Raw genomic sequence first — 15,853 nt, forward strand, 5'->3', positions numbered from 1 at the left:
TCAAAATCATTTTCTGTGAAATGATCAGAGCAAACATGACAAGAATCAGGATTAAATTTGTCTTTTCTTTTACAGTTATGGATCCATTTTCTTCTTATTATTGGATCTTTAGGAAATCTAAAATAACTGACTTTCCTGTCTAATGACTTTTGTTTTACAATGGCTGTTATCACAATTTGCAACAGCACATGTTGCTCCTGGCATCTAAAAATAATAATAATAAAATTTAGGTATTTGCGTAAATATGCATATTTTAAAAAGTTATATTAATTAATAATAAACAATATTCTTTTACATCGCAGGTTATCTTAAGTGTTACCATCCTGTTACCGGCCAGCTTATTATTTGTAGTCGTCATTTCACTGAGCAGATACTATTTTTATACATGCAGAAAACTATTCTTAGTATTTTAAAGTATTTTATTAATAAATATATTTTATCCGTAACCATATTCTGTAATTTCTACAGAACGAAGAGTAAAGACTACAACAGAATATCAAACTGTTCTAGGAACACTTTTGTTACTTCCGAACAATTTTTATCGATATAATTATCAACATAATTATGTTTAATAATAGCAATAAGTATAGATATATTTACCTTCGAAGATTATGAGTCTAAAAACGCTCGACAAATTAAAAAAAAAATAGTTAAATTCCAAAATTTCCTTCCCTCGCTTACAGTAGTGAAGCAGTCGCTAGACCTTGGGCTCGACTACGGATGACGTATATCCGGAATCTGGCAGGAAGTGGCTAAATCGGCTGTATGAGGCAACCTTATAAATCTAAGACCTTGGGTTCGGATAACTTATTTTTCGGATAACGAATCATGTACGAAAAAATATATTAATTTATCCCATGTTGAAATTTCTCTCCGTTGCGTGTCGCTTCGCGTTGAATTTTCGTCGATGTTAAGCCTAACGAAGACTATTGTATCGTTAAAAATTATTTTTTTATTGTGTACAAACAAAATAAATTTATTGAAAAATATAAAAACAATAAAAAATTATACTTAAGAAGTTAATTTAGTATCAAAAATGTAAAATATTTGAGTAGTCCGAGAAATAGCCGAAGATTGCAGCGCCACAGCACTAGCGAAAATTTACATTTGCCGACTGGAATGCTTTCGGATAAACGACGCTCTACTGTAATGTCTTTGAATTGGAGACTATGTTTAAAAAATATTTTAAAACTGGAAAACTTTTATCAATCATTTAACAGATAATTACAGAAAAGATGAAATATATTTCATTTGTTTAAAATAAAAAATTATAATAATTTATTAACAATTGAGTAGAATTTACATTACTTGACAAGATTACTGTATTCTAATTTTACTTTTATTTCTGATGGAAAACAATGTTTCCAAGACAAAAAAGAATTGTTTTTGAAATCTTTATATCTTTTTTGATCAACAAAAATTATTCAAGATTTTAAATTAATTTTCTTTCTAAATGTAACACTTGCTATTTTTTATGTATTGCTTGTTTTTTTTCATACTGTAAATAGATTTCATTAGATTGTTTTTTAATGGAAGTATAAAAAATATTGATTTAATATTTAATTTTTGTATCAGTTTTTTCCATTAATTATTTGTAATTTTACTGGAAAATTTATTTCATTGATATACTGTACATTATTATTTCTTTGTAGTACATGCAACTTATAAATAAAAATTTAATTTTTTATTATAAAACATTATTTCTCAGTTTTAAATAGTGAATTATTAATCCAACAGTGAATGATATCAAAAAATTGTTATATTTATATAATGTAATGAAATATATTTAATATTTTAAATTTAATTAGTTTTAATAAATTTGTAAATTAAAATAAATGAGATGCTATATTTTAATTATTATCTAGCCTGTGTTAAATCCTGAACAAAAAACACATGATTATGTTCTCTTAAACAAATGGAGTATTCGAGACTTCAATATAAACCGTGGAGATATTGTAGCTCTTATGTAAGTAAATTATAAATTAATAAATACAAATGAAATTAAATTTTTAATTACATTTTTCAAAATAAAAATTAATAATGTATTAGAAACAGATGTTTAAATAAAAAATCACATAACATAAACAAAACAATTTTATTTGTTAAGTTAATGAAAAATATTCTAAGTATTAATTACAAATAATGTTATAATTAGTTAAAAATTGATTAAAATGTATTAACTATTTGTAAGAAAATAAAGTATTTTTATTCATATGCTATATTTTTATTTTTAAAACAATTTAATAAAAATATTTTTATTTATTCAGTTACTTTTAAATAATATATTATTTATAATATGGTTGGTCTGTGTTAAATTTTTAATTTTAGCAATTGTATCTATGATGCATTAACCAAGCTTATTAGAATTTTATTTTCCTGTTTTTATCAGGAAAGTTTTTAAATAATTTTTAAATAAAATAGTTCTCTTTCAAATTACAAAAATTTCAAGGATTTTTTAAAAAATCTATAAAAATTTAAAATAATATTTTGATGTTTAATAATCACAATTTTCTTTCCATCATTAATTTGATGTGTTTTTAATAATATACATCAAGAGCATTGTTGGTTTCCAACATGCTCTGACCTAACATTTTAAATCCATTTTGTAAAATTAAAATTATGAGTTCTGTAGATTATATTTTGCATCATAAGAATGGTGTAATTTTAAATTTTAATGCTTTAGACCATTTTAGTAGTAGATAAATTTTTATATATCATATTTATATACTTTGTTCACAATAGTTTGACAATTTTTAGTGGCTGTTTGTTTAGGAAAGTTTCTAATTTAAATGTTTTGAAAATTTATATTTATATAATTTAAGCAATTTAAATATACTCATGGAGGATTAAAAAATAACTTATTTAATTGAATTAAAATAATTGAGTTAGAAGAGAAAGCTTTTAATAGGAAGATCAAGTTTTAAATATCAAATTTATTTTCAATGTAATAAAATTGAATTGGATAGTATAGAGCAGGAGTCGCCAAACTTTTTTGATCATCGACCCCCTACAAGTTTTCGAAACCTCACATTGACTCCTACCAAACAGTTTGTTACAAGAAAAAAAAAAGTGCTTACTATTTTAATATATATCTTTTAATTTTACAATTTTTACATTTATTGTACAGTACTGTACTGTATATATGTTAATAATAATTTTTGTAACTGACAATCAATAAGACGGATAAGCTTGATAAACCTTAGCAAGATTAGCAATATTCGGTTCAAAATTTGTAAGTTTTAGTCTTTTCATCAACTCCCCCCAATAATGTTATATCGACCCCTGGGGGTCGATATAGACCACTTTGGCGACCCCTGGTATAGAGTATTATTAAAAATGAATTATAGAAATAGAGGAATTTTTAAAATAAATATTTAGCAGTCATATATTTTAAAATTTTTAAAAATTTTAAAAGATTCTTGTATCAATATTACTAAAGTAAAACATTTAACTTAAATTGTATTTTTAATAGTTATTTACTAACTTAGTTAGTAAAATAAGACTTATAGTTTTATTAGTAAAAGGACTGTGCAGTTTTACAGTCCTTTTCTTGGAAACATTTTTTGAACTTTAAAGTAATGTCTTCAAAGAACATAAAATAAAGCAAGAAAAATTACAGAAAAGAAAAATATTTATATTATAATTTATTTTATATTAGAAATAGTTATAAATTATTACAATAGAGAATTTTTTTAGTTAATGCATTATTTACCATTCAAAATTTTTATTCTAGAAAAAATTAAAATCTATGCAGTCTTAGAATTTCAAGAAAATATGCTTAAAATGTAAATATCAGTATGCTCTTAAATATTTTCCTAACAAGGAGAATTTTGAACCAGATGTCAGAATTCCCAAGAAACAAAAGATTGTTTGACAAAGAACTTTAATGCTTATAATGAAAACATCAATTTTAAAAAATAGACTGAATACACAGAAAGTTTTATTGATTTTATGATAATTTTCTATCTTGCAACAAATGTTCTGTAAAGAATAAAAATAAAATTAGTATATATTGGGATAAAATATTTAGAATTTTTACAAAGATTTTCCATCTGAAATTTTTTCTGAATGCAATAAGAATTCTCATTAAATTGAACTATTTTTTAGAAACAAAAGAATAGGAATGTTTGACTGCATAATTGATATGCTAGGAAATGAAAAGATTTCCAAGTGACGAATATCCTTTTTAATCCTCTTTTCTTTTTTAAATTTACATCCTGAATGCAAATATAAATTTCAAAAGATTGCTGTGTAAATAAGTCAGGAGAAATATCGATCAAAATAACTCATTTCTTTGTTGAATCCAGTATTTTGCAAAGTAGTTTAATAAATTCACGTATTTTGCTGAATACTGCAATCTGATAAATATATAAAAACATCTATCCCATTATTTTTAAATGTGTTCTTTCAAATTTAAAGTACATTACAAATAAATAATTAACATATATAAATATAATTTTCGGGCGAATTTATAAAAATGTAAAATATATACTGTATATAGCATTTTCAAAATAAAAATGAGCAGGTGAGTAGATGCTATATTAATCATGGCTAGATACAGCAGTTATTTAATGTGAGGAGAAAGTATTATCGCTGTACAAAGAGTAAGGAAAGGTTAGGGTCACAAGCAATTCATCTCCTTCAAGAAAAATCTAATTTGGACAGCAATTGCTTTAGTGCATTAGCGGAAAGGAAAAGAGGGGGTTATGAATGATGGACTTTTGGGATCTATGGCCGTAAGCGTTAAAAGAATCGAACTCCGAGATGTAAAGTTACTTTATCTGGGTTATAAATTATTCAGATTTTTATCTTGATATATAAAGTATCTTTTCAAAATTTTTCTAATTTTAATGTTTTCATCGTGATAATTTACTGATAAATATGTAAATAGGATGTTTTAATTATTCTCTTGCATATTTAATACTAATACTAATGAAAATAGATGAATAGTGTAATTAAGAAAACAACTTTCTAGAATCACTTAAATATAGATTTCTGAAAAATATTTTTCTACGTTAATTAAACTGTATTGCTTCTGATTGTAAATAAATTTGTTTTAAATTAGTTATTCAGTTATAAGAATAGTAATTATTATATGTCGGAATTGAAATACTTCTTTATAACAATAACAATAGTAATTAAATTTGATCGATATTAAGAAAATTCGTTTTCATACAGAGTTTACCGTATTACGCACATATAACAATGAAACAAGTCGTAAAATCTTAAGCATTAATTGGAAAAACAATTATTGAAATTTAAGCGAGAAATTAACAGAGAATTTTACGTTACTATTTATTTTGTTGTCAAGTCTTGTTAGCAGATAAACAATTCTTGAAGCGGAAATACTTTCTTGTTACAGGAAATTAATTTTATAAAAGTTTACAAGATTTTAATTACTGAAATATTTTCTTCTCCTTATTCATGCTCGGATAAGTAATTTTAATTTAATCATTGACAAAACGCAAACATAATTTGAAAGAACTTCCATTGAGAATATATCCGAAAATATTATTTCATTGAAATTTATCTACTATAATGTAATATATGTTCTCATACATATAAATTATATATATATATATCTGTACATTTGGCATATATTCGTGTAACAACTATAGATATAGTATATAGAATTTTGGGATTACCAATTGAAATCATACGATTCAGTAGTTTCTTAAGCGATTTATCCTTCGATTGTGCAATCGTTTATTTGAGACAGAATGACAAATAACAATGGCAGTTTTAAAGGGAAAAGATTGAAATAAGAAAACTATTTCGATTATTGATTATCTGAAAAAAAAAGATAAAGAGAAAATGATACAGATTTCTTTTTAATCTGGCAGTTTTTGAAACATTAATAACGTGAAACGCCATAAGAATAATTGAAATTTGATTTTAAATAGCTTATTTCAATGTAAACTAGATAATTTGCAAAATTATTTAAAATTTGTCATAAATTGTCAGATTTTGAAATAATGTGAATTTATTAGTCTGAATTTAACATTGATAAGTGAGCGAAGAATGTATTATTAAATCGTGTCATGTTACATTTTTATTGCATATTTCAATTATTTAACTAGTAGCTTGTTAAAATTAATTTTCTACTGTCTTTTCGTTAAAAAAAAAAAAACAGTGAGTTTAGCGCATTTACAAACTAGCTAGTAATTTTTATTTTTATGTATTGAAGTATTTTTTTATTTTTGATAGTTTATATTACATTTGGCTATTGTTCCAGTTCGTTTCACATATGTAATACACCAATGAGGAACATGCATCATTGATTTACTCGTTTCACCTATAGACAGTGTTGTTGTTGTTGAATTTCTGTAACGAAAGTAATGATCCAGAGATAAGTTTTCTTTTTTTTCCATCGACGTTTACTTCAACTAGATTTATCGAGCACATTCTAATTGCTAAATGTATTTGAGTAAGTCTTCAAGTTCATAGCAATTTAAACCTGTTATTAGTCATAAGTCCTCTGCTGGAAGCTGTATAAACTATGAGATAAGTCTTGTTTTCATCAATTTTATTAAAATAAAAACATTATTGAAATTTTTCTTCTGGGGGAAACAACAAAAATCAACGTAAAGATGAAATAGTTGATATTCCAGAATATCTTATCTTTAATATTTGTGTGTAATATAAAATAAAGAAGCAGAAAAATCACTTAAGATAGATATAATAATAAATTTTAAAATGTAAGCTTTCACGGAAGCTATAAGCCCACTTTATATTTATTTCTCAAAGAAACCATGAAATATCGATTTAGAATTTATATAAAGTACAAAATTTCGAAACGCAATACTCTTAATGTTATTCATGCAGATACCATTCACTACCGCTATTTATCTCTCCATTATAGTAAATATTACGAAAATTACTTTTTGTATCATATCTCCAAAAAGCAGAGACCTTAAAATAGCTTTAAATTTTAATACAGTAATACCCCGAACTTACGCGATAGGTGGGACCGAGCGATGGCCGCGGCAGTCGAATTCGCGTAAGTCGGAGTATAATTTCACAATTTGTGTAAAATCCAAGTCGGATGTATGTAAGCTAATAAATGTTCTCGTTAATCTTATCTCGTTTTTTGATTCGTTCACGGTTACAAGAAATCACCACATAGAGTCTCTCAAGTCTCCGTAGATATAACAAACACAGAAATAAATAACACAAAATAAATTGTAGCTGTGTCGATTCCGCGCGACACGTCCGAACATGTAAGCTGAACAATAGTGTGGGAGGAGTGAGTAATCAAGAGTTGCGTGGCGCTCAAATAAAAGACGAATCGACGAGGTTTGAAAATCGCGTAACTCCGGGTTCGCGTAAGTCGAGGTATTACTGTATAGAAATCTTTACTAAATAGAGAAGAGAATAAAGCATTTATATTACTCAAGAGAGTTTGCAAATTTCTTAATTTTTGACTAACAATTAGTTGTGCGTAAGCAAGTTCTCTTCTTTCTTATCAGTAGATTAAACCTTAATTTTAGTGAAAACTCCTGGTGGAACTATTAGAAGGAGCGTATGCGATCGATAGAATAGCGATAGAGAGTGATACTAAACAGACATTTCCGACTGACCTGCCTTGAAGTGGTGGTCGTAAAGTGACCCATTCCAACGACACTATTACGCTTCGTCTCGACATCATATTTTCCCCACCATTAATTTTCCATTCTAGAAATCTCTAATGCCTTTTAACTAATTCCTCTTTCTCTCTGATCGATCCGACTAGAAATAACTATGCATTGTTTCCTCCTTATCTTCAATTTAGACAATAGTATTAGAAGATACGGTACAATCCACACAAATGCGGATCTAAACTGATTTTATCATGCTTATAATCTAATGAATATTTGTATCATCTAGAGTTTTTATGGTGCATTTTTGATGATCAAATTTTCATTAACCACAGTTTATTCAAAACTGTTATTGCTATACTTTAACTGAAAGCAATGAACATTTTTTTATGAAGAAAAAAATTGGGATTAGCAATTCAGCGAATAAAGTCTTGTAATTTGATTTTTTTTTAAGCGAAGCTTTGTTACATTGTGTATGCAATTTCCCATTTTCTCTATCGATCGGCCTACGTCACGTTCCTTACATCAAACTAGTTTATTGGATGAGATGTTTATCTTCTAAATTGAGTTTCCCAGTTGGAAAGGCGACAATCAGCGGATCTTCCGTTTGTTTTACGTAACTTTTTTTTTATTAACGACCTACGTGACTTTCAGATAAATTCAAAAACCGGTTTTTATTGGTAGCGCATTTTTCAAACTATCACTCGAATATTTAAAAAAAATGTTTATTATTGCGATTTGTTCAAATTAAAGGCGAATCATCTGTAATTTTCTCTCTACCGACATCATTCACATAAAAAAAAGCTCCTGACATTAAAGCTACTATTCAAAAATCATTAAGTGGAGTAATGGATAGCTGGGTGGATAATTATTTTCATTTTAATTAAAAAAACTAACAGACGATAATTTTACAATTTGATTATGTCGAAGGTTATATACATTTTGACATATGAGCATTAAGATCCCAAATGGGACATAAGTGGACTGTGTAGGTTTTCCATTGGAATCTGTAACATATTGTTGACCAACGACTTTTCCGGAGTGTCGTACTGTCGTTGTCGGTACTTTCTCGCCGCCACCGTCACCGCGCAGATGACCAGCAACATAACAACTATAATACCCAACACAGCTGCCACTGCCACATTACTAGTGTGATGGATCCCCTGCAGCATGTAGTTTTCGTCTCTCGTCTCTACTTTAGTACAAGCTATTTGCATCATTTGACCACTTTCCTTGCTTTTAACTGCTATACAGAACTCGTACTGAGTTTCTGGTTGCAGATTGTTAATGGTATACGACCGAAAGTACTGACTGACAGTGACTGATCTATATTCTTTCTTGTCATCCGCCAGACGGTAAAGAATTTCATATTCTGGAAAATTATTCCGTGCTGTCCCGTTCCACACCACAGTGACGTATGTCGAAGATACTCCTAATGGAAATATTTTAATGTCTATTTTCTCCACTATTAGATCTGTTATACCAATAGTTTCCCCCAAATAATTTTCTGCCACACACGTATAAGAACCAGAATCTTTAAGTTTTAAGTGATAGATCGTTAGACAACCCGTGTGTGTCAATTGTAAATGTAAATTGTTCGAAGTTTCGTTTACTAAAATACCAGTCGGCAATATCCAGTGTATTTTCGGTGTAGGTATACCGTGAGCACGACATTGGAAAATATGTTTATCGCCCATTTTCTTATCTTCTGTATTATTAATGCGTCCTATCAGAACGGGAGGACAGTGAGCGGGGAATTCATCCATTTCCTTTAAGAGATGACGTTCCGTTTCCTGCAATCCACCACAAGTTAATCTCTCTGATTCGGAAAACTTGATACCGGTCTTATTCTTGCCATTAATGATTTGGTGTATCCAGTTTACATTGCAATCACATAAAAGAGGATTGTCGTACAGAGTTATCTCTGTGTTTCCTCGAAAATTTCTCATCAATTCTTGGCTAAGAGCGGATAAGTTATTGTTATGTAGATATAGTTTCTCGATGTTAGGCACGTTTATGAATGCCTCTGGATCTATATATTGCAATTGATGATTATTATGTAATTTAATGACACGTAAATTGATTAAATCCCAGAACGAACCACGATCTATTAACCACAGATCGGAAATATTATCTAAGGACAGATGTTGAAATCGAGCATGGACGAAATCTCCAGTTTGGATCTCTGTAAAGGAATTCCCACTCAAATGCAAAATTTTGATATGTTTAATTGGCTGGAAGGACGCCGACGGTATTTTAACTAATTGATTATAGCTTAAATTAAGAATTGTTAGATTCTCTAGACCATCGAAAGCATGTTGACTGATTCCTTTGATTCTGTTGTGCGATATAGAAAGATTACGAAGGTTCTTTAAAAATGCAAAACTTCCACTATTGATGTAAGATATAGAGTTATTGTCCAAGTATAGGCATTCCAATTTACCTAGATCCATAAACCATTCGGGAAATATTGCGTGAAGTTGGTTTCCATTCAAACTTAGATGTTTTAAATTAGTTAAGCCGTCGAAAACATGTTCAGCTATAAACTTAATTTGCACATGAGTGATGATCAGAATTTCTAACCGATTTAGACCACGAAACACTCCGTCTAATAAGTTTCTAAAATCGTTATAAGATAAATCTAGTGATCTAAGTTCCGTGAAATTTTGTAATATCATTCCTCGGCCCAACTGCTTAATCTGATTGAAGGATAAGTCTAGTTCTTTTAGTTGAGATAACACTGGAAATAATTGGTCGTTCAGATCGGTTAAATGATTATAACCTAGCAAGAGAGATTGAGTGGAGGGTTGTAGGCCGTTGGGAATCTTCTTCAATCCCGCGTTTGTACAATTAACTGTCTTTAAAGATATGTTTAGGCGGGCAGAAAGTTGATTTTGGCATTGGCAGGATTTTGGACATGCAATCAACCATTTATCGCTTTCCATTTTTTGTGAATAAATGAATAAAAGATCAGTCATTAATGGAACCAAAACAGATATTAAAATCTTCATGGTGGATTTGGTAGAATAGATCTAGCCATCTCTTATACCATTGAATGCTTTTTAAAGATGTAGATGTATTTATCCATTATGTTGATTTCCTGAAATGTAAAAAAAAACCATAAAGTTTATGAAAAAATGATAATTTACAGCACAAACTTTACGTTGAAATATTCGGTTTAATGCTTTATTATGGAAAGAAAAAAAAAGGAGATGGAGAAACAAAAATGAAAAAAGAGACTTCACCTTTTTCCGCCCCAGGATATAAATCATTCGTGCTCCGCTGGTTTGTTACCAGTAAATGGAAATTTGCGTCACCTAATTGAATTATTACGACGTTCATTTTACCCTGCTCGAGGCATAATCGGAAGAACGGCAAAATACATCCGTGAAGAAGTCCGTATTATGAAAAAAAAGCATAACTCTTCAAACAGAAAGTTGCAGGAGCTTTTTTTATCTTCTTAACTGAAGTTGTTTGATCTTTGGCTTAAGAATGTATTGAAGACTTATGTGGATACAACCCCAAATCCTGGCGCAAGGCCAAAAGCATTGTCTCCTCCCTACACATTCATCGATGCTCCGGATAACTTTACGAAACTGAAAATAAGCCCGGCGGATAAAAGAAAAAATTTAGACATATATAAATATCCCATAATGCGTTTACTAACTGCATTTACTCGGCATACGTCAGTATCGATCGCTACTGGAATCCCAAAACTCTCAGGATTATCATAAACAATTAGGGAATTCTACCTCGAGTAGAGCTAAGGACGCATTTTACAAAGCAAATTACTACTAACCTCGAATAATAGTTGAAATATAAAATCGGTCTGCAGCCTGTGAACCATATGTATCGATCCCGATGGCCTCTGTATCTCTAGTCCTGTACTCCTCGACTGTCAGTCGCTTTTCTTGGAGTGATCGTTGCCACGGAGCATGAGCAGAAGTGTTTTGTACTTACTCTTAATTTGCTACATTCGTTTGGACTTTAATTAATACGTGGTAATGCCACACTCCATTCTTATTTTGTCTCAAGTGTTTACTCGCTATTTGTCATTTGTCAGACCATTAATTGACCAATGTCCCATTCAGCGCAGTATCAATCACTGAAATCATTTTCTCTATCCTTTCTTCTGATAAAAAGTTAATGAGGTAGAATCGAAATAGGAAACAAATAAAAAAAATTAAATTGTTTTTTTTTTGTTTTTTTAATTTTGCTCATAATAATAATAATTTATTTGAATTTTCTTATTTAAATAAAATATATTTTAAAACTAATTATTTAGATTGAAAATTCTTCTAATTTGGATGTAGACTCATTAGGTTAATGAGAGTTAATTAGTAGCGAAACAGCGTGAACTCCTATCGGATCTTCAACTTGGTTAATTGAATGCTCTATTGAACATTATAAAAATGTAGAAAAATTAAACCGTGCATGACATTTTTCTTCTTTTGAATTCCTTTCTTCTTTTTCATTTTATGAACTCTTACTGTTTAAATTAAAAGAAATTTTGATTTTTATATGCCTTTGATAGTAACATTACTGGGTTGATTCTATTCGTCTTTATCATTCTGCCTAAACCACGACTAGAAAATCGTTACAAATCGATTAAGTTGAAATTCTTTACTCATTAAGATATAGAAGTGTTAAAGTAATCATTAATCTACTTTTCCCTATCTGCTACTGATAAAGAATATATCCTATATTTTTTCCCCTTTCTCTCTCTCTCTCTCTCTCCCTTACTAAAAAAGCAGAAACTTTCAAAGATTATTCCCCAGAAGGCACACTATATTTTATCCCAGATATTCGATCCGACAATAAAATAAAACTCTCACTATTTCTCTGCTTTTGACAGGTTGATTTTTTTAAGAATAATTCATTAATTCGAAATAGAAATCGAATTTGACGTGTGTAAATCTTGAAACGAAATTTATGGGCCTTAAATAGTATTCAAAATGCATTTTTATGCTTTTTATTAGCCAATATAGTTTTGTTCTCGATTTGAATGCAGGTTATCGAATATATTTACGGTAATAAAATGTGAAAATAAATATTCTACGTTTTAAAAATGTTATTCTAGATTACTTTCTTAAAATAGTTTGTTGTTAGAATCTGTTTTTATTAAATATTCTGAATGATAAATGTTTACTTTTTTTCCGATTTTCGTTTTCTTAATAAAATCTTCTGAAAGATGCATTAAAACAAACAGTAGTAGTTCTCGTTTGTTACGACTACCAGCTATTTGCGTTGTGTAGAAGTCGATTGATTTCGGTGATAATATTGAAGCCATAAGCAAATCCTAACCGGATCTGTGTACTTTATATTGTATAGATAGGTATTGAAGAGGCAGAAGCTCGGGATGAAAGCGGATTCTTTCTTTTATCTCGTCGCTTCAAGCAACGATACAAAGTTGAGAATTGGGTCACCCAGTAAACTCTATCGATCCTTCGCTCGAGGATTCAATCAATAAAGAGAAGAACAGGTGACGCATATTATTACCTGCTGATGTATTCCTTTATTCTTCGGGTTAGATGAATCTCCATTAAATAATTAATTTTCACTCATTAAGTTTAATCTATCTTGCTAACTGTGTCATGTTCTCTTGATCTAAGAAAATATAAAATTGAATTTCTGTTAAAAACCGTTTAAGTTTCTCCAATCCAATATTTCCGATTACTCCATTGTCAAATCGATGTGCCGCTTTCTCCACCTGCCAATCACTTATTGTAGGTTGCGGTAACCTTAACGACACTAACGATAACAGCTGTTGTCAGATAATAATTTTTTGATCAATCGAAATTTTCTCGATAAACAGTTACTCGGCAACAACCATCATTTGTGCTATTTTTCAACGTTTGTTTCACTATTTGCTATCGATATCTTTTTGCAGCATTAGCATAACTTGTGACAAGTAAATCTCGGATATACATTCTCGATACTTTCCATTGACAGAAATGAAAAATGCCTAAAATAATTTCTTACGATATTGGAATTGATGAATAACTATTGTCATCTAGAAAACTAGATTTTTCTGCACTTATTTTTTTCTCTCAGAAAGTTTTAGATAGAAATTGGTGTCTAAATTCCTTTCGGAGTGTTGCTGTGATGCTGTTCTTAGCCATCCCAATAAACAACGGCATTTCATTCTTTCTCTAGATTTATAATCTCCAGTGTAGTAGTGACAACACGTTTCATTTTCAGATTTTTTTCCTGTTTCTACCGCTTTCTGTAATTTGTAAGAAAATTGGATTTCTAACTGGAGATGCTTTCTCTCTCTCTCTCTCTCTCTCTTTTTTTTTTTGGAGAGAAGTTTTAGTTATTCTGATTTTTTATACTTAATTCAAAAAACGAAAATATATTTATCTTTATTTACAGTTAGACACTTAAAGTATTTCTTTATTGAGATTAATAAAAATAAATGTAGAAGTAGAAAATTGATTAAAACGTATTTCATCTTCATTAGACTCTAAGTTACACGTCTTTATTGTTTGTTTTTCTTTTTCTAAGTCTGATGAAATGAGATCTTAGTACTGTGATCAACTCTCTATTGGTTGTATCTATGTCTAGTCGGAACATGTTTCAACAGAAGTGACATCCAATTATCAGTCTTTCTCTAACGTTGTCAACTTGTCGCTTTTATTTTTATCACCAATTCTAAGGTCTAAGATTCCTCTATACCGTATTTATGTGCAGATAAAAGTTGATAAATTGACTCGTATTTTTGGTTTTTTGTCAACTAGTAGGATGAATTGAACATTTAATCGAACAGGAATTAATATCTGAATAGAGAATATAACAATACAACTCATGACATATTTTAATAACTACTTTTATTAGTTTCTGATGATACAAAAATTTTATTTTAGATCTCCTCGTAATCCGGAGCAGAAGATCATCAAAAGAGTTATTGCCACCGAAGGCGATGTCGTCAAGTAAGTCATTTCGGCCCATTAATTACTTTTTAATCATGTAAGGGACTAATATTAATAAAAATTTTCAACGAAAGAACGATCGATATAGTTTCGTTCTCGGAAATGAAGTATATCCTCTTCTTAACAGAAAATTTTTAACTCTAATTAGTCTGAGAGAATTTATGATCGTATTATCGGCTTACGGTCGATGACAGAAGTTGCTCCTAATTGACCCGCTGTGTATAATGAGTTTCGTAGGTAGAATTTCCTTTATTTTTTCCGACAGGACTTTAACATATAAGAAGCGATATATGCCTATTCCCCAGGGACACTGTTGGGTCGAGGGTGATCATCACGCGCACAGTATGGATAGCAACTTTTTTGGTCCAGTAAGTATCGGGTTTTGTTTATTTGATCCGAAGTTTCAAAATTAATTAAGCTATTTTCAGGTAGCAGTTGGTCTGATAACGGCAAAAGCATCCCACATTGTGTGGCCTCCTTCACGCTGGAGAAAATTATATCCCGAACTGCCCGAGAACCGCATCCCCTCTAATCCCAGCTACTATTATTACGAGACCGAAGACGATGCTTTGGAAGAAAGTGCTACCTAAGGCTGCAATTAACAGTTGTTTTTTTATAGTCATTACAGTTGAAAATTTTATTCTTGTATCATATACAAAATCAATAAATTGTTAGTCTTTTAGAAAGGTTGAAATGCTATAATTTGATTCTTATTTAGTAAATTTCTCAGAGATAACTAAATTCTTCCCACATACAATTTTTCTTAAGATGGCATTCCTTTTTTTTCATCGAAAGAAATGGCATTTAAGATAGTTCTACATTCTCAGGAGAATTGTCTCTTATGAGAATAGTTTTCCTAAAATAGCGCAGTTGAACATTTAATAAAAAAAAAGAAGAAAAAAAACATTTTTTTACAATTTCCAAGACTTCATTAGAAACATTCCGTACAAATTGATTTAAATTACGTGTTAATTATTATTACACTACATTATGTTATCATTTATTGCATTTGTAATCTCTTCATCTCTTGTGCGAATCTTAATTACAGAAATCAATTACATAATGTACTGTACATATACACATAACCTCCTTTTCTCAATATATTTCTTAATATGTATAAAAGCTTTCCTAAAATTTACACGTCCTTAGGGATAATTATCTTATTAAAATAAAAATAAATTCGCTTTACGTAACATATATTTTCAGTTTCATATATAATATCTCGACACTATGCATAAAATTACGAAGTATTGCTAAAGTTCGATGTCATACTGAGTTTGAGAATCGATTCGATCCTCATCATTATAGAGCTATATAATAATATATATTACGTGTATATATATA

The 15,853-nt window shown here is 29.4% G+C and overlaps 2 protein-coding genes and 1 long non-coding RNA gene across 4 annotated transcripts in view; 1 reads left to right on the top strand and 2 right to left on the bottom strand.

Moving 5' to 3' along the window:
- LOC111625288 lies at positions 1-797 on the bottom strand. The gene is made up of 2 exons (XR_002756707.1): positions 601-797; positions 1-204 (listed from the first exon to the last, which is right to left on the bottom strand). It is a non-coding gene; the product is annotated as an uncharacterized LOC111625288 (long non-coding RNA).
- The window catches only part of LOC111625287 (mitochondrial inner membrane protease subunit 2-like), a 26,886-nt gene extending 11,432 nt beyond the window's left edge, over positions 1-15,454 (top strand). The window contains exons 2-5 of the mRNA XM_023368392.1: positions 1,866-1,966; positions 14,444-14,509; positions 14,775-14,877; positions 14,938-15,454. Coding sequence (XP_023224160.1) covers positions 1,866-1,966; positions 14,444-14,509; positions 14,775-14,877; positions 14,938-15,099 — 432 coding nt within the window. The 3' untranslated portion in view covers positions 15,100-15,454. The remainder of the gene's footprint in view (positions 1-1,865; positions 1,967-14,443; positions 14,510-14,774; positions 14,878-14,937) is intronic.
- LOC111625286 (leucine-rich repeat neuronal protein 1-like) lies at positions 7,250-11,503 on the bottom strand. Of its 2 annotated transcripts, XM_023368390.1 has the most exons (3): positions 11,377-11,503; positions 10,823-11,173; positions 7,250-10,677 (listed from the first exon to the last, which is right to left on the bottom strand). In XM_023368390.1, exon 3 carries the CDS (start codon positions 10,586-10,588, stop codon positions 8,534-8,536), a length of 2,055 nt encoding a protein of 684 aa, XP_023224158.1. In that variant the 5' UTR covers positions 10,589-10,677; positions 10,823-11,173; positions 11,377-11,503; the 3' UTR covers positions 7,250-8,533. The 2 variants fall into 2 exon arrangements, with proteins under 2 accessions (XP_023224158.1, XP_023224159.1); XM_023368391.1 differs by lacking the exon at positions 10,823-11,173 and having other exon boundaries at positions 11,377-11,448.
- Positions 15,455-15,853: the final 399 nt, after the last annotated feature.

Source organism: Centruroides sculpturatus, unplaced genomic scaffold, assembly GCF_000671375.1.
Source record: "Centruroides sculpturatus isolate CEXI.00-Female unplaced genomic scaffold, Cexi_2.0 scaffold303, whole genome shotgun sequence".
Taxonomy (NCBI): Eukaryota; Metazoa; Arthropoda; class Arachnida; order Scorpiones; family Buthidae; genus Centruroides; species Centruroides sculpturatus.